Here is an 18,131-nt window from a genome sequence, read left to right as displayed (position 1 = left end):
CCCTGGTCCTAGATCCTACCCACCATTTTCCACTATGAGGCCTAAGTACCCCATCAACCCCCGATGTATAGTCTAAGTGGGGGAGCGCGGATCCTGATTGCGGGGATACGGAGCCTGATTGAGGAAGCACCGTGGATTTTTTCCACATTTTCACTTCGTGGGAGGAGGTGTGGCATTTGTGTCCATATGAGTAGGCCACTGAATTGCCGATCATGCCCGGATTTACCCCGGTTTTTGTTTTATATTTCGATCCGGGACGTCGACTTGACTATTCATGTGATAATAAGGGACCGTTCACAAACACTTGTAAAGGGGGGGGGGCTCTGATGCAAAAAAGGGGGGAGTGCCTGAAAAGTTATGACCCTCCTAAGGGGGGGCTGAAAAAATGACCAATGAATGAGTTTATGCTTTTCTATGGGGTTGACCCATCATTTTCATGTCAAAAAGGGGGGGGGGAGCCCTGAAATTTTTGAGGTCTGTAAAGGGGGGGCCGAAAAATTTTCGCGATGAAATATTTTTGCATCACCTTACAAGTGTTTGTGAACGGTCCCTAAGTGTTATTTCATTGTAGATGGTGTGCAGTGGCGGCACCAGGAATTTTTTTCAGGGGGGTGCATTGGGGGACAAAGTGAATTTCAGGGGTGGAATCGATTAATTTTGCTCAAAATTACCGCAAAAAGTGTACATTTCCGTAATTTTAGGGTTTTGCCTCAAAACTGGGGGGGCAAACCGTAGCGCCGCCACTGACGGTGTGGTGCATTACTCCCAGGCTTGGCATTGACTTATATTAATTAAATTATATTTTTAATTAAGTAATTATAATATCAATTTCAAGTTCAGAAGTCATAGCATGCACTGAGCGATGAAGAAAGACGCTACAATTCCAAGCAATGTTCCAGCCACTTCTATAACCGTACCCCGTGACGAGGGGCTAGTAGCAACGACTGTTTGCATGGTTGTCGACCGTGCAGTAGAGACGGGTTTGTCGGTAGACATGGTGCTGAACGTTGTAGACTCCGTACTTGGTGAATAAAAGAGATCAGGCTTGTTGCATTGATCTGTTCTACAGCAGCATTCCCTAGCAGTGGCCACACCAGAATGTAGTGGTGTCGAATAATTACTGTACGAAGACGAGTTCCCTGTGGTGTTGAGGCGAGGCTCATTTGGCAGGTTGTTGTCTAGTATACAAGATGTAGACAGATTAGCGGGACCATCTGTACAGGGTCGGTCAAGATCAGTGTCGCATCCTCTTATATACCACGTTGATGATATTTGGAACGTCTAAAGTTTTGGGTGTGACAAAAGTATCAGTAATATATTATTACATCATGTTATGACAGCAAGGGTAATGACTAAAATAATTAAGTCGTAGTCTAAATTAAATGTAGTCTAGGACCATGAGGATGGTGCAATTTCATGTTATTTCCATCTTGGTTGCAAGATCTTGACTCATCTCGGTAGCATTTCCTTTTTTGAATAAAGAGTAAAAAATGTGGGGAAGATGTTGATGATCGGACTATCCTCCTTTAAAGTTTAACAAATTCGACAAGCTCTTAACCCCGGGCTCTTAACTGATTAAATAAGGCTTATAGACGTACATTGTTTGTGTAATTCAACCTCAATAATGAGCGACAAAAATAATAATGAATCACAACTGGACTCGGTAACGTTGCGAACGGTGCACCGGATCTTCATCAGATTGTGCGGGACTTCCCAAACAAACCTCACTTTGGCTCAGATACGTGGACGATACGATTGGTGTTATTGACCAGATACATATGTACAAGCCAATTTGAAGAATTTTCTGTCAGCTAACAAAATTGAGCAAGCTAAAATATTAATCTAAAGACTTCCCTCTTTTATGTGCACCATCAATTTTGTAGCTGTGATCAATATTTCTGGGCAAAAATCCACATCAAACATAGCAAACTCCTCCCATTTCTGCGATTTAAAAAAAAAATCCATCATTCCTTAATTATCTTTCTTTATACTTACATAGCATGTCCCAGAGCATCGCTGCTTTGAGTCTTCGGTGCACGTGTTCATCGTATCATTTTGAATGCAGTTATAACACGTTCTCCATTTGCAAACAGGGATGTCACAAAACTGTCGTATATAGCGACCGTCTTGGACTTTACTAGTAAAACACCAGACCCTATTTTTGAATGAAGGTTCAAAAAGTTCTGGATGTGGACTTCTACAATAGTTATGGTCACCGAGTCCAGAGCCAGGAAAGAAGTCTTCACCGTAGTAGTAATAAAACTCCCCTGTCCAGAATGCAATCTGAGTCCATTTTAGACATTCTTGATTAGTATATGCCACTGATACAGTACCGCGGTAACTTTGACTATTACCATCAAGATAGCAACCGACAATAACTGGAAGAAAAATGAAATTAAAACTTCCTTTAAAAAATGTAATGTTTAAAGTTTTCCAACGCAAATTCATTAATATAATTTTTGTAAACGCGATCTTTTGTAGCCCTTTCCGTGATGTATATTGGTATGTTGCATCTGATACTGATTTCGGTGGTCCTACTACTGTAATGCAAGGCGACAAAACAAAAACCTGTTTTGTTTTTTAGCATGAATCTAAAATTTACAAAAATCTGCAAATAAAATTCCTTCGCTTTTGGCCAAAACAAAACAAAAACAAAAAACAGCTCATATTAAATATAGGGCTATAACATTGTGGGTTTTTTTAAATACCAAAACGGTCGGCCGGGCCCATATAGAACAGGGTTTGCTTTTCGTTGCTATTATTTAAGCCTACATGATCAATGTCGGACTAGTTAAGTTCATACTAAGTAAATTGGGCCAGATGTGTAAAACTAAATAGGCTATCAATAACTTGTAATTGTTTAATTTTATCGTAAAAAAAACTGTTTGGTTTACTTTAAAAGAAATTAGATGAAACTGAGAACTTGTGGGCCCTTTGTACCGTACCGTTGAATTTTGGCCTATTGCATAGAGTATCATGACAGCAGCATACGCCATGGTGCGATGTTAGATTGGAAGCCAGAGAATAGTTCGAGTCTGGTTGTAAACACAGAGTACTCATGCCATCGCAGTACTCATCTAGAGCGTTACCAGAATGTGTGCTATTGATTGTAATGTTGCATCCGCTAATAAACCACTTGGGTGACATCTCAATTGTCTATAGAAAGCATAATATAGAAACAGATGATCAAGATTATATAAAGCCATGCAAGTTTGCAACAAATACGCACAATTTAAATCTGTTCAACTTACGATTCAACTTCAAATACATATAACAATAATTTGTACTGCAAGCTATATCGCAATGACACGCAGCATTGAAGCTTGCCGAAATGCCAATAAAACAAAGTAGCCATTAGATCTACGGATCTCCGTTTCCCCGATTAGAGCAATTTTTACATGGTATTGGTATATTTTGAACAAAATGACCATAACTGCCCATTCGCGGATATGGTTTCGATATGTCGATGACACGTTTATTAAAATCCATCGTGACGTGGAAAACGAATTTACCAACATCCTATATCCATACATTAACTTGACCAGTGAGTTAATTGGAATTGGACAGTAAATTGACTTTCCGGGACACTCTTGCCATGAAAAATACCAGCGGTACCATCAAAGTATCGGCGGTTTTGGAACACCTAAGAACCACCAAACATCATTTGGACCCTGACGAGGTCAAACTTCTCGTCAGGGACCCTAAGAATTTCGCATCCTTTAACGCCATTCACATTAAACAGCGTAGCTCCTTACTAAACAGAAACAAGGGATTGAACTTGAATACAATAATTATTGTGATCCAATTCTCTCTAAAAATGATTTTTTTTTTCATCACGTAACTTCTGGTCGGAAGTGATGAACGACTACTTGTGATCAACAGAATATTTTAGATTGCTGATGACGTTGATTGGTTATTTGACGAAAGTTCTACATTTTGACGGTAATGACCTTCGATTACTGCGATGTTTGAAATTAATAGGCGAGCAAAGTGGCCGTGAGGCGACAAAAGTTGACGAAAATGGGCAAACAGACCTACAATTTATTCATTTTAACAAAGTTTTGACTTACGAAACAGTTTCCATAGCATTTTACATGCGAATCTTCCGTACATGTATTTATGGTATCATTCTGAGTACAATTATAACACATACGCCATGGACATACTGGGATATCGCAGTAATCCCAGCTGGGATCTGTAGATGTCGTAATACACCACGGCCCTCCTTCGCCGTTATCTGGGTTCCTACAATAGTTGTGATCGCCAATACCAGAATAAGCGTAATGTTCAGGATAAAACTTGTGATAATGAGGGGATTGGGAAGTCCATTTCTGACATGGAATACCGCTGACTGTTACCGAAACGAAGCCGCGATAATCGGCACTCTCTCCTCCAACGTAGCACCCTTCTAGTTCTTCGGGTGTTTCAACGGTTACTGTAAGATTATAGATTCATAAAATTATTTAGCCATATGTATAATCCGTTGAGGCTTAAGTTTAGATGCCACTTCTGAAGTAACTTTACAATAGCAAATAGAAATTTTATAATTTACACGCACATCTACACGATTATAATGACACACTGTACTTTTATCAGCTCCAAACAGACGGCAGTTATGATGCTCACAGTATATGATGATGATGATGATGATGATGATGATGATGATGATGATGATGATGATGATGATGATGATGATGATGATGATGATGATGATGATGATGATGATGATGATGATGATGATGATGATGATGATGATGATGATGAGTACTACGCCTGTCAAAATCAAGGGCGTAGCAAAAGCATCAGGGGCCCATGGACAAGGAGCAGTACGGGCCCTTTTAACCAGAGCGGGTTAATCTAATTTGTTCAAATTTAAAGTGAAGGTATATAAATTGTGATCTTGTCATGCCCGACTATTTGGCTCTGACCAAACAGTAATTCGTCAGCAGGCAATGAATCACTTACGGTTTTTCTTGTTTTGGTTACATCTATTGACGTTACAATAAGTCCAGCTAACCCTGGTTGATTTTGTATAACACCACGGTCCTCCCATTCTTTGATTTGGATTCCTGCAATAATTATGATCACCTATACCTCTCAGAAAAGTACTAATGTCATGCGTATGAGGATGCTGCCATGACCATTTCTGACACGGCACACCGAATGTTGTTTCAGAAACTGTTCCTCGATATTCGTCGCCGAACTCAGAGATGTAACATTCACTATATTGCATTTGAGCTGCACATTGAATAAAAAATTATACAGAATAATATATTATAATATAATAATCAACAAAGGTTTATTTTTGTACCCTAAGCTAAGCTAAGAGTACACCAATGTGCCTGGTTCAGGAAAGTCTACTTTACTTTTTATATCTGTATTTCTGACTACCTAAATAATTGATGTGCCTGATTCAGGAAAGTTTATTTTACTTGTGATCTTTACATTTCTGAGTACCGTAATGAATGATGTGCCTGGATCAGGAAAGTCTACCTTACTTGTGATCTTTGCATTTCTGAGTAGCTTAATAGCTGATTAACAATTCTTACTGGTATAATGTTTTAAACATAACTGTACTGTACCTTTCTCGGATTTGCATGTACTTATATCACAATAAAAGTAATACTCCACCATGTCATTGGGATCATTGTTAAAACACCAAGGTCCCGATGGGTCATGATCAGGATTTCTGCAGTAGTTATGACCACGTATATCAGCATTGCCAAAAATAGGTGAATCATACGCGTGTTCGTGCGGGTATTGTGAATCCCAGTGTTGACACACTCTACCTCCTAAGCCAGTAGAAACCGTGCCTCGATAGTCTTCCCCATATTCGGCTTCGTAACATTCTGAGGGCAGATAAAAATAAGCATATGTAGTAAGACTCTAGTTATTTCAAAATACTTAAACAAGATGACCAAAACTGTCTTAATTCTGGCAATTCATAATATGATGCGCCGCCAGCGGTTGCTCTTGCTTGTCCAATTTTTCACCAAATACAACATTAGATCCTCTTTAAATAACCATAACAACAGTTGTCTACGACCCTTATAACATAAAACTAAAAAAAGGTGGATGGTATGAGTCTTGTCAATAAGCTCAATAATCACTGGACACTGATTAATACCATTCATTTTGGTTTGTAAAAGTTACGCAGAGTGCAGTTATGTCCACGGCAAATTCACCGTGACCTTTCCAGCCATAAACCCGCTTAGTGAAGATTAAACCGAGATATGCAGTACTAAACTATTATTGTAATTGATTGTCCAATGCAAATTTATTACCACGTGAGAATATTAATCCAATGAGCGATCGAATTGTCCGCTACGGTCGACTAATGCAATCAATAATGACGCTATTGACATGTACGGGCGGAGCTCCGCTGACCGAGTTTTGGAGTATTTTTCAATGGTTTGCTGTCATTTACTCATCAAGGCGGTTCCCCGTTATTATAAGGACTATGCTAATAATTCAAAGATTGACATGTAGAGAATAAACCATGCTTGATTGACAGAAAGTACTAAATTTGTACCTATTACGGTATCGTGACACCCCTGTTCCAAATGCGACCAAGCAGGGCGGCCCGGTGAAGCAAAATGTGCATTGGAATAACACGGGAGTTTGGATGTAGGTGGTGGATTTCTTTCTCATACAAATGTATGGTCCCCCGTTACTTGTACCGGGTTGAAAATTCAGATATTTTGAAAAGAATAAGTAATTGAAACATAGAGCAAGTACTAAAATCATAGCTTTTATACTGTTTGATATATGACGCTATAAACTAGTTCATCTCCTATATCTACAACACAGCGCCAGTAGGGGTCAATTGCCTATTGTGAGTGCCCCTGTGTTGTGTACATACACGTAGGCAACAATAACTGCATGATGGTTTGTCAAAAAAATGCCAGTATTCTAGAATAAGCCTTTGATATGTTGCATCAAGTCGGCCATTCTTACCAGACTCACACATGTGAACATTACAGTAATCTCTTTCTACTTCCTCATTTGTTGTGTAACACCATGGTCCTGCTGGATCAAAATTAGGATTTCTGCAATAATTATGATCTCCTAATCCTGCCTCGAGGAATTGGTCGAATTTCTTGACCGTATATTTGTGCTTATGAGGAGATTGAGACGACCATTTCTGACAATTGATGTAAAAATAGGTTTTGGACACGTCGCCGCGGTAGTCACGCCCATCGGGTTGGATAAAGCATTCGTTTGCTTTTTCTTCAACTGAAAGGGAAATAATGATAACGATGACGATACTAATATGATGATGATAATAATAATAATAATAATAATAATAATAATAATAATAATAATAATAATAACAATAATAATAATAATAATAATAATAATAATAATAATAATAATAATAATAATAATAATAATAATAATAATAATAATAATAATAATAATAATAATAATAATATTAATAATAATAATAAAATAAATGTTGACATTTATACAGCGCCTTTTACATGTATCAAAGCGCTATACATTTATTCCGGTGTCATTAGAATATGTCAGCTGCCACACAATGCCGAAGGCATGCTCATAACTTTGGGCGGCACTCAATGGACAATTTATTCCTAACAGCTCCCCATTTAACCACTGAGTGGAGGCAAGTGAGGTAAAGCGCCTTGCCCAAGTGCACAACACGATGGCACCGCCGCCGGGGCTCGAACTCGCAACACTCCGATTGCGAGGTAGAGCCTGTACCGCTGCGCCACCGTGCCCCCAAAAATAATAATAGTAATAATAATAATAATAATAATAATAATAATGATAATAATAATAATAATAATAATAATAATAATAATAATAATAATAATAATAATAATAATAATAATAATAATAATAATAATAATAATAATAATAATAATAATAATAATAATAATAATATACTGGTTGTATCAGAGGACATGAACACAATACAAATGAATAAATTTGCCTTTTTGTAATGACATCGTGAAAGAGGGCAATAATTCCAATGACTAGATTCCGAATCAGTAAAGCACCAAGGTCCACCAGGATCATAGTCCGGATTTCTGCAGTAGTTATGTTCACCAAGTCCAGCATCAGGATAATATTTAGGTGTGAACCCAAGTTGTGAAGGGACCTGTGAAGACCATGCTTGACACAGGGTGCCGTCCTTTGTTATGGACATGTTTCCACGGTAGTCTTCGCCATATATATCATTGTAGCATCCTATATAGTTTTAAAAGAAAACAATTCGATGACTTTTTATATGCAAAGATAAAAGGGTTTCACAAACAGTCGGGTCATTTCAAATAATAAATTTTGGTATTGGTTTTGATCACGTGGTTTCCTATTATACTGCCTAAGCTCTTGCCTGACATCATTAACAATACCTTTACCTTTGTCTGTACCCTTTGTTAGAAACTTAAAACTTGTGGTAAGTCGTTTCGGTTTTCATTTCAGTTTGTTACATAACCTTGTAACCGCAGGAAATCAGGTTTGAAGTCACCTTAATCAAAGTATACAAAAGAAGTTTTTAAATTTCGCAGTGCAATATTCAATCTACATTTGAAAGCATGGGTTTGATTTCCGGATAAGCCTTAGCTGTGAAAAAATATAGACCATCAAAATATTTCAACCGACATTACAAAAGAATAGACACTTGAAACCTACTCGAGTGTCTAGTCTATTCATATGCATATCGCATACACGGAGATTGATTGAAGATTGATTACTTCCAGTCTAGACTATATTGACTTTTATTCAATTGTTTACTTATTGCTCGAAAGAAATGAGAAGAGAGGGAAAAGAGGAGGGTGTGTGTTTGGGGGGGGGGGGGCAAAGGGAGGGAGAGATTATCGGAAAAGGGAAGGGAAGGAAGGGGAGAGCAGAGCTCGAGATCGAGAGGGGAGTGGAAGAGGGTGTAGCTGGGGAGAGGAGATATCAATCTAGGGGAGAAGCGAGGGGGAGGAGGAGACACTGGGAAGTGGAGGAGGAGGAGTAAGAGGAGGTAATATATGAGAGTGGAGAAGGGAGCCTAAGTAAGAGGTATGGGTCGTAATTTCCGGGGACAATAAACTAATTCATAATAAAATCATCTCCATCATCATGCATCGCTTATGTCTCATACAAATAAACAAACAAAAATTTTATGACGCATTTCCAGCTTCCGGCAGAGAAGGTGCGTCAATGTTTCCTCAAAACTTACCTATTACTGTCAGAGGCTTCTCAGTACTTACTGTTTAATGGTACCTCACGACAATTCAGTATGTTGCAATAACCCCATACATGAACCGGTGAAGTGGTGTAACACCAAGGCCCACCCGGGTCCGAATCCGGATTGCGGCAGAAATTATGATCCCCAAGACCTGTACTTTTAGTGGTGGAATGATCAGATGCAAACTGATGTGGATGTGGCTGCTGTGATGACCACTTCTGACACGGTATGCCTTCCGTAGTTAGGGACACGTTGCCTCGGTAGTCCAGGCCAAAGGCAACGTAAAAACAATTATTTGGCGTTCGTTCTGCAAAATATAATTCAATGAGAAGATAAAGGAAGCTTTTGTCATTATTCGATTTAGATGTATTTTGTATGATAACCGCGTTGGGGGTTCAGTTTTGGAGCATGACATTGCTCGTAGCTCATTTGATCAAGGATTTTATATCTTCTTGGTAAAACCGTCTTTTACTCTAGTGAAAAATTCAATGACATAAATCGTGTATTTTATTTGGTATTTTAATGCTCAAATCAAACATGGCCGAATGCTTTATACATTGGCATAAAACAGCTTTCATAATACTCTTTGACCATTCCGTTTTTGAGATATAACTAAGAATTATGTAAAAATACCTAATTTTCAATCCGTTCCACAGATTCAAATATCAATCAATGATCTGTATTCGGACTTTTCGGAGCACCAAGAACTGAACACATACAGCGCACAATGTTACTTTTAAGAAAAATAATTAAAATGATTGGGGTGTAGGACGTTTATTTTTTTTCTTATAAGTTAACTAATGCATGACATACACCTATGTTTGAAGCAAGTATCATGCTTAGGCATTAGGAATATTGTACAAATATTATGAAAAACATAACGCTGGTTTTTTTTTCTACAAGCCTAGAACTGAATGAAAAGTGAAATGATAGCATCTTCCTCTGATGTAAACACTCTTTTTACCAGATCTAACGATCACGAATAGAACAATAGATCTAGAAATCGGACGGAACCGGTGGTCAACCGCCGGTCGAGTTTTGACTTCATCCGTTACTGAATTTCAGACATACACATACCTTCACTTAACTGACATTTTGGTACTCGACAGTAATTCCAATCTCGCTCGGCCGTTGTGTTATCATGGAAACACCATGGTCCTAAATGATCATAATCAGGATTTCTACAGTAGTTATGGTCACCAAGACCTTCAAATGGGTAATTATCAGGGATATATTTGTGTTTGTGTGGAAACTTGGACGTCCACTTCTGACATTGTATACCTTCAGAGCTGACAGAGACATAGCCGCGGTAGTCTGCACCAGAGTCGTCATTGTAGCATTCTGAAAGAACAGGTGTTAGTATTGCCGTTAGATCAGTGTTTCTTTCTTACATCAAGTTCTAACGTCATACTCTCATGGCCAAATTAGTTATGCAAATTTCCGTAAAATCACAGCACACGTTGTCTTTTACTGTGTAATATAACTAAAATATCGCATTTACTTCAAACTTACCTTGAAACATGCATCTTTTAAGTTCACAGTAACTCCAAATCTTAGTACCTCTATCATGGAAACACCAAGGTCCTCCAGGATCTAAATCAGGATTTCTGCAGAAGTTATGATCCCCAATTCCTGCTTTTCCATAACTCTTCGGTATAAACGGGTGAGGATTTGGAATTTGTAATGTCCACTTCTGGCACATAATGCCGTCGGAACTTTCCGACTTAAAGCCGCGATAGTCGTCGCCTAGTTCATTGTCGTAACACTCTGATTAAGGTACATCGTGTAGAAATTGAAAAAGTATAATAATTATTTGGAAGATAAAATGGCATTAAAGGCCCTACAACAAGTGTGGTATAAACATAACATCTGGATAATTTAAATACGAATGGGTTTGACAATACGATAAACTTGCTTTTTATTTGTTTGTGAACACTGAATCTGAATTTTGTTAGGTCATTCCAGGATCTGTGGGTCATTTTAGCAACTTCGACAAACTTCAAGCCAAAATAGTGAAATTTGGTGTAACGCGGAAAAAATTCACAAAAGAGCGCAATGGGTAATTTTTAGACTAGAATGACCAAACACGAGATTACTTTGGTCAGGGTTTTTAGAGTACTAGCAATTATTAAAGCCAAATTTTTGTCCCCATTTGTCAATTTTTGTCCCATTGTGGGAGGAAAAGCGCAATTTTCATCCACACTTGTCAATTTTGTTGTACCATTTCAGTCATTTTAAGGACACTTTACTCCTTGCCGTCAACGGGGCCGTCAACAAGCTTCAAAAACGTAGCCTCAGACAGAGTGAAGCTCCATTTTATTTAAACTTGATCTGTTATATAAATGTACGCAAAAAAAAGTATTCCTATTTACCTGTACTGTCAGACGTGTAGAAGGACGAATTCCTCATAGTCTCGAATCCAAAACATCTATTGGTTTCAAGACCCACGATTAGAATGAGCAAAATGTTGACATCCATGCGCCCTATATGTATAGCCTACTGCTTGAAATACAACCGAAACAAATTTCATGGGTTGAGATTACAGCAAAATACAGAATTTTGTATAAAAACACAATTGTGTTGAACAGAGAAGAGTAGACTGATACTTTCGTTGATGACTTATAAAGAAAACTATCCACGACGTTAGTAACTGCCGTCTTTATGGCAATATTCAGATGATATTCGCTAATTTTTAATATTCCACACGCTAGCTTGGTTATAATGCGTTATAAAAGGCAAACACCGTGTATTACGACAATAATGATGTAGATTTATTGAGACACTAAAACAATATTTTATTTACGTATAAAATCACAACAAAAATAGATTTGTTTCAAATGTGGACAACTAACTGTATTCACGCATTTACCACTAAGCCTCGCGCAGTATTGATTGTTTAATGGATTTCCATCTACAGAAATAAAGATGCACACAAACAATCAGAGTCTGCAAACAAATAAACAATGCAATATTTTTACACGACTTCATAAGTTGTGATCTGCAAAGCACTAGGTATATATCATCTCGTTTCCTACATATTTGACTCGGGAGAAACTTCGTTCCTTAATGCGAAAGGAATGACAGGAGTCATACTTTTCCTTATATTGGTCTTATAAGGAATTTGTCAAGGAAACCAATAATCGCATTTATATACCTATATGGGTTCTTAAGCAAATGAATTAATATATCAAAAAGAAAGTTTTGGGCATTTTCCCCTTCCCACGAATCATGCACATCGGGAGGAGATGACATCAAACATTGGAATCTCCTTACGTTCCTCGTGTGTGTCAGTTGTCTCAAAACATATTTGAATGCAAACACCCCATGCTCCCTTCCATGCTCCCTTCCTTAAAATAAAATCAAATAAAACTGTGTTAAGGATTCGCATAGCAACGTTTGGACGTTATATTTTGTGGGATATGAGAGCATCAAATTGCATTCTGAATACGAGGAATGTTCTTCTGATATCAAATAATTTTGATCTTTTTTAAAATTCGCGATAATGCAAATTTTATGGCAAATTATTTAAAATTGATATTTTTGATACTTTCAGTCCTCCTCAAAGTAAACTTTATAAACCTAACGATATATACTTACAGTGTATGTAGCTGGGAGCAAAAAGCCGTCCATCATTTGAAAATTTTTACCTTTCGTATTGAAGATATACATTTTTCCCCAAAACACATTAAACAATTTAGGTCTTTGGGGGGAAAATGTGTATCTTCAAATTTTCAACTGATTTTTCTCCCAGCTACATACACTTTAAGATTTGATGCAATTTATAATATATTTTAGTCATTTAATAGGCTAGCTTGTATCTTTCATTTAAATCAGAACATGCCAACCTCACGAGGAAAGTGGTAAGACACATTGTCTCCAGCATATCGGAACTCATCACAATTGCACCTTTCGTGTAGTGATTTGGTGTAATGCGCCCGTATCGTAAGCCATAGCTATCAGAATTCGAGTGGGCCCAGTCGACCGGGAAATTTCTCGGTCGTCCGGGTAAATACGAGCGAATGGCTGTTTTAACCAATCAGCGCAAATAACCCACTCGTTCTTATTTTAGTTCACTCGCACGACATACTCACTAAATCGGACAGCCCATTTTTAGCCTTTGTTTCACTCGACCGGAATAAGAGGCGTGGCGTGTCCACGTTATTAGCCCGGTCATAGAGTACAGAATGACTGGCTCCCAATACGACCGGGCTGCTAGTTCTGATATCATTTACCAGACAAAGAAAAATACACATGCCTCACATGAAAGCATAGACCATGTGCGTATATTGTGACCATTGAACACTCTTATTGCTGGGCCTACCTATACCTTACATGCAGTGAAGCGTTCATAAACACTGCATGATTAAATTTAAATATCAAAAGATAACACAGAAGATATCGACAATTAGGCATATGCAGTATTTTGAATGTTATGCATTACAACATTATTTTACTTGGATAACCAATATCGAATAATTCATGTCATAAACTGCGTTTCCGAGTTCTTATTGCATTGTTGAATTAACAAAGTACGCAGATAAGAGAAGACTTGACATGATAGTAGTCTGTTACTATGTTTTCTTACGAAACACATTCTAGATGTCATTGTTGTATTATATAAATAGGAACGACTAGAAATTTAAAAGTACAGGACCTATGGAGTAGACTTAAAGTAAACCTTTGTTGTCTAATCACATACGGTGCATTCATTGCATTCTAATTAGACTATAAATAATAGACCTCCAATGGTTTAAGACCCGCTGTATACTTTTCTATACGTAGAATGTTCGATGCAAAATGTTGTTAACATTATATTTTCTTTTGAGTAAGTAACACCCCCTTTTAATTTACAATATTAAATGCACTGTTCTCGCTTCAGTACAGCGCTCTATAGGCATACCGGGCTATCACCCTTTGACCTAGCAGAAGTAGCCGAGATAATTGGACATAAATCTTCATTCATGCCTTGATCTTGAACTTTGAGAATCCCATGTCCACATCTCAGTTATAGTTAACTGACCACAGGTGGTTGAAATTGGAGTTGCCATCAGGGGATTTCCCTGCTAGCTGAGCGGAGATTGACTCCAAATGCCGTTAGTTTGTGTATCATTACTTGTTCAACAACTTATTTTACATGTATTTAGTATTATTGAAGTATGAACTTTCTATGAATGAAATTCTCTTGTAGTTGTTTTATGTACTGTTATAAACCTTTGAGTAAAATGATGTTTAGATTGTTATTAATTTTGATAATAATTATATTGTCATGAATAGTGAATAGATAATACCAATCAGGAAAAATAGGATAAACCAGGGGATTCAATAAGGCTACCCACTCGACTGGAATGTAATAAGACCAGCTTACGTTTCACTCGACCGGGCCACAAGACTCTATGTTTCGCTTGTCAATCATATGTTTCGCTTGTCAATACACGTTTCGCATGTATTTGGTACGAGTAATCCAATCAGCCAATGAGACCCGGTCGTAAAGTTTGCTTATTCATGATTGACACATGTGGTCACCTGAATCGGCATCTGAATCCCGCTCGTTAGCTCAAGTTTACAGCACCTTTTATAATGTACATGCGACGTCGACCGGGATATACAATCTGATTGGCTACATAAATCCACTCGTACCGAATTCACTTAATACATGCAGGGTTCACTCATGGGCCAGTTCTCGAAGCTTGTCTAGAGACAAAGCCTCTCAGACTTCAAACGGGGCTACGGGGGGTGGGGGGGGTGCTACCTCAATGGATATTATTTTTTATAGATTACCCTCCCCCCTAATTTATACATATTAAATATGACTAACACTAAATGTGTGAAATTAAATATATGGCTTTTTTTTAAACTTACTAAACTGATTGGCACACGACTGATCATACGCCCAATGGGCTGAGTGTCCTACAACCAAGAAACCGGTCCTTTATCGTATTTTCTAGGTGGGCATACCAGTTTTGAAGGCCACGCCTAGTATCACGGAAAATTACACGCAATGATATGATGGCAAATGAAGTTGCTGCATTACCGGACCTGTATATGCTTTACTGTCTTATAGCAGAGGATGATTTAAGCACTTCCCAGCAAGTCTTGCGGTTAGCACAGCTGTGTGAGTGAACATGACACCACTGCATACACACGTGCATGGTTAAATTTGAATTTGGACTGATATATTTACAATAAATACACATTCAAAATGCCAGTCGATTTCACATTTTATGTTATCTGCAGAAGGTGTGAATTATCCTTCATGCATACATCACTTTAGATCTGAAATCGACCAAGTAATAATGACACACGGGCAATTCTAAAACAACATCTTTTGCACAGAGTTCAATGGGATTTGAAAAGTAAAGTGGCAGTTGAAACTCTAGTAATAACACTTTTACAGTGCATGATGGGGCTTCCTTAAATCATCCTCTGGTCTTATAGTTATACAGTCATGTTTAGTATTTTTGAGCTGTGTATAAGTGGGAAAAGGTATATACTTGGAATAATTATATCCATATATTTTGGTTCAAATTATATGAATAGGCCATGATGCAGTCATGTCTACAGTAGAATTCATCTCGACCTTTGCAGGACTTAACCCCATTAAAAGCTATTAAACCAAGATAACACTCATTGAAACAGCTCAACTGATTAAATCGGATCTTCTCTGGTTGTGCACAAGTGACTGTTTTCATGTGCGATATCGCAATAAAGCTGGTATTCATAGCTTCAGTAACCGATTATAAAGGAAACGAAAGGAAACAATGTTATGTGTGGCTTTGTTCACGAAATCAGACAATGTCGTGCTTTTTGTAAACCAGCATTCTTGAAAATGAGCAACATAATGATTTTTGACTTAACACGGTTTAGAAATAATTTCTTCATATTTTTGGTGTTATCTGTCGTTTACATGTCCTTCCTAAAACACAAAAGTACGACCCTCTCCAAACACCTAAATTAGCTAAAAATTTAGGACATGTTACAAAACTTTATTTTCTAGAACCTATTTAGAATAATTTAAATGTAGCTTTTACCGGGTTTTTTGTGGCATCCTTCAGAAGTGAGCGGTCCGATACCAATATTTTCGGTCAAATCTCCATTCAAATAACACGGGGAGTTGGCTAGCTATGCCTTGCCCTCACTCATATTTTACAAAAGTACAACCATTTCTGAACATCTAACCTAGCTGTAATTTTAGGTCATGTTAGAGAAATATATTTGCTAGAAGTTTTGGAGAATAAATAAAATATTGGCTGGTTATTTTTCACACAGTGATGTTAACTAGGCAAGTGTCCATTCTCCCAACATACATCATTTGTAGGGGTCACGCGTCAATGGTGAGAGCACTGTGTATTGTGTATAGGAAAACGGACAGTAACTGCAGTATGCCTTCTCAGCTTGCAGCACCCGATAATGTCATCCATCCATGTGTTGCATTCGATGTGTCTTATATAATTTTAAATAACAATATCAAATTAATAAAGCAACAGTATTTAGAAATTTAGCTCTGCGATGCCTTTTATAACACAATACAATAATAATACAAATAACATACAATTGGTAATCCCGCAAATAAATATAGTCACGTTCACAGTCTTTTAATTGAGCCGGCCCGTTTATTGCAGTAGAGTTGTGAATACCCCTGTGTTTATATTATGGCGTAGCTACTACCGGTTATATCAGATAGCCAACAAAAAATTATTATCATGCTCTTTCCACGTGCCTTTTTCACAACCTCCACGCTCTGTGGGCGGGTCAAAAGTCCGGTCGCATGGAAATTCACCGAGTCGATAATCTTGGCCGAATGGAAAACTGTAAGACCGAGTGGGCTCATTGCGTGATTGGTTGAGATGCTCGGTCGTGCGGATTTAGCCCGGTCGACCAAGAAAAATCTCACTCGACCGGACCCACTCGAAAACTGATAGACATGGCCAACGATACGCCCGTATATACGACAAAACCCGGAAGCTATCGTATCACATCAGATACTTATTGGTTGATGACCCAGAATTTGACCCAATATTGCACAGAACTCCGGGACTGAACTGTACATGTAAATACCATGAACACAGGAAATGATTACAGCTCACTTAGTATAGCTTAATTTTCCTTTAAATTAAAGGCTAATAAATATAATGAATACAGTTAGCGTTTCCTATCAACGGATTATTATTAGTCGGTGTAATCATGAGGCAACTATTGCAAACTAAAAAGGTATTATTGACGTGTGGCTTGTTTACATCAGGAATCCAGGTACTGCAAATACAGAAGGTTCAAAGTCAAATGTTAACGTTTTGACAGGGCATTTGTCATGTGTTTGGCAATCATGACAATTATGGCCGGTCATAATAAGGCGTATCCAGGCAAGTACAAATCTACTTTCTGTATAATTCACTTGCTTCTTTTCAAAAACTGCTGCTGCTTATGCCCATATGATGAAGCTTGACAAATATCTGCAATGAGAAGTGAGGGATGGACGAGAAGTAGCATAATAAATGCACGCATACTTTACTTTAATAGCTTTTGCACATTTGGAATTGTAGTGCGAGTTTATACGAAACAAGGGGATTCAAGTCTTGTGCACATAACTATAATGCTAAAAGACAAGTAAAGTTTATACTATTGTGAACATCACTGACAGTCTTAATATATCATCAACAAAAAGCATATCATCTGCTGTTCCCTTTCATTGGAGATAACATTTGTTATTAAACTCGTTTTGGTTTAACGTTAGGATTAATTTGAGTGTAATTGGAGCATTATGATACATGTGCAGCTGCGGAGGAATCGCAGGCTTCTTTGAAGGTGCGTAGAGCACTTAACTTATTCAGTTCTGTTCTTTCATGCCTTTTGTGGCTTTTTTGGCCACGCATAACTTCCTGCTCGAGCCCTGGTCCAAGTAACACATCTTCGAACTCACTATTTTCTAATATTT

At 37.8% G+C, this 18,131-nt stretch overlaps 2 protein-coding genes across 2 annotated transcripts; both read right to left on the bottom strand.

The window, feature by feature from the left end:
- Positions 1 to 843: 843 nt before the first annotated feature.
- LOC140154704 (plasminogen-like) lies at positions 844 to 7,973 on the bottom strand. Its single transcript, XM_072177271.1, has 8 exons — positions 7,958 to 7,973; positions 6,958 to 7,236; positions 5,583 to 5,849; positions 4,966 to 5,238; positions 4,167 to 4,435; positions 2,946 to 3,156; positions 1,996 to 2,378; positions 844 to 1,281 (listed from the first exon to the last, which is right to left on the bottom strand). Exons 1-8 carry the CDS (start codon positions 7,971 to 7,973, stop codon positions 844 to 846), a joined length of 2,136 nt encoding a protein of 711 aa, XP_072033372.1.
- A 2,280-nt stretch (positions 7,974 to 10,253) lies between these two features.
- LOC140154703 (plasminogen-like) lies at positions 10,254 to 11,611 on the bottom strand. Its single transcript, XM_072177270.1, has 3 exons — positions 11,575 to 11,611; positions 10,715 to 10,969; positions 10,254 to 10,543 (listed from the first exon to the last, which is right to left on the bottom strand). The coding sequence occupies exons 1-3, from the start codon at positions 11,609 to 11,611 to the stop codon at positions 10,254 to 10,256; spliced, it is 582 nt and encodes a 193-aa protein (XP_072033371.1).
- Between the last annotated feature and the right edge of the window lie 6,520 nt (positions 11,612 to 18,131).

Source organism: Amphiura filiformis, chromosome 6 (assembly GCF_039555335.1).
Source record: "Amphiura filiformis chromosome 6, Afil_fr2py, whole genome shotgun sequence".
NCBI classification, from domain to species: Eukaryota; Metazoa; Echinodermata; class Ophiuroidea; order Amphilepidida; family Amphiuridae; genus Amphiura; species Amphiura filiformis.
The sequence above is the reverse complement of the archived record's forward strand: the minus strand, read 5'-3'. Positions and strand labels throughout refer to the sequence as shown.

What these genes read in the sequence shown, in the direction of transcription:
- LOC140154704 (XM_072177271.1), bottom strand. An exon ending in TACATGCAAATCCGAGAAAG is followed by an intron (nt 5,239 to 5,582) that starts GTACAGTACAGT and finishes TTCAATGTGCAG; the next exon opens with CTCAAATGCAATATAGTGAA. An exon ending in TAACCAAAACAAGAAAAACC is followed by an intron (nt 4,436 to 4,965) that starts GTAAGTGATTCA and finishes ATAATCTTACAG; the next exon opens with TAACCGTTGAAACACCCGAA.
- LOC140154703 (XM_072177270.1), bottom strand. Translation starts at nt 11,611, where the DNA reads ATGAGGAATTCGTCCTTCTACACGTCTGACAGTACAG. An exon ending in CTACACGTCTGACAGTACAG is followed by an intron (nt 10,970 to 11,574) that starts GTAAATAGGAAT and finishes TACCTTAATCAG; the next exon opens with AGTGTTACGACAATGAACTA. An exon ending in TAAAAGATGCATGTTTCAAG is followed by an intron (nt 10,544 to 10,714) that starts GTAAGTTTGAAG and finishes CTGTTCTTTCAG; the next exon opens with AATGCTACAATGACGACTCT.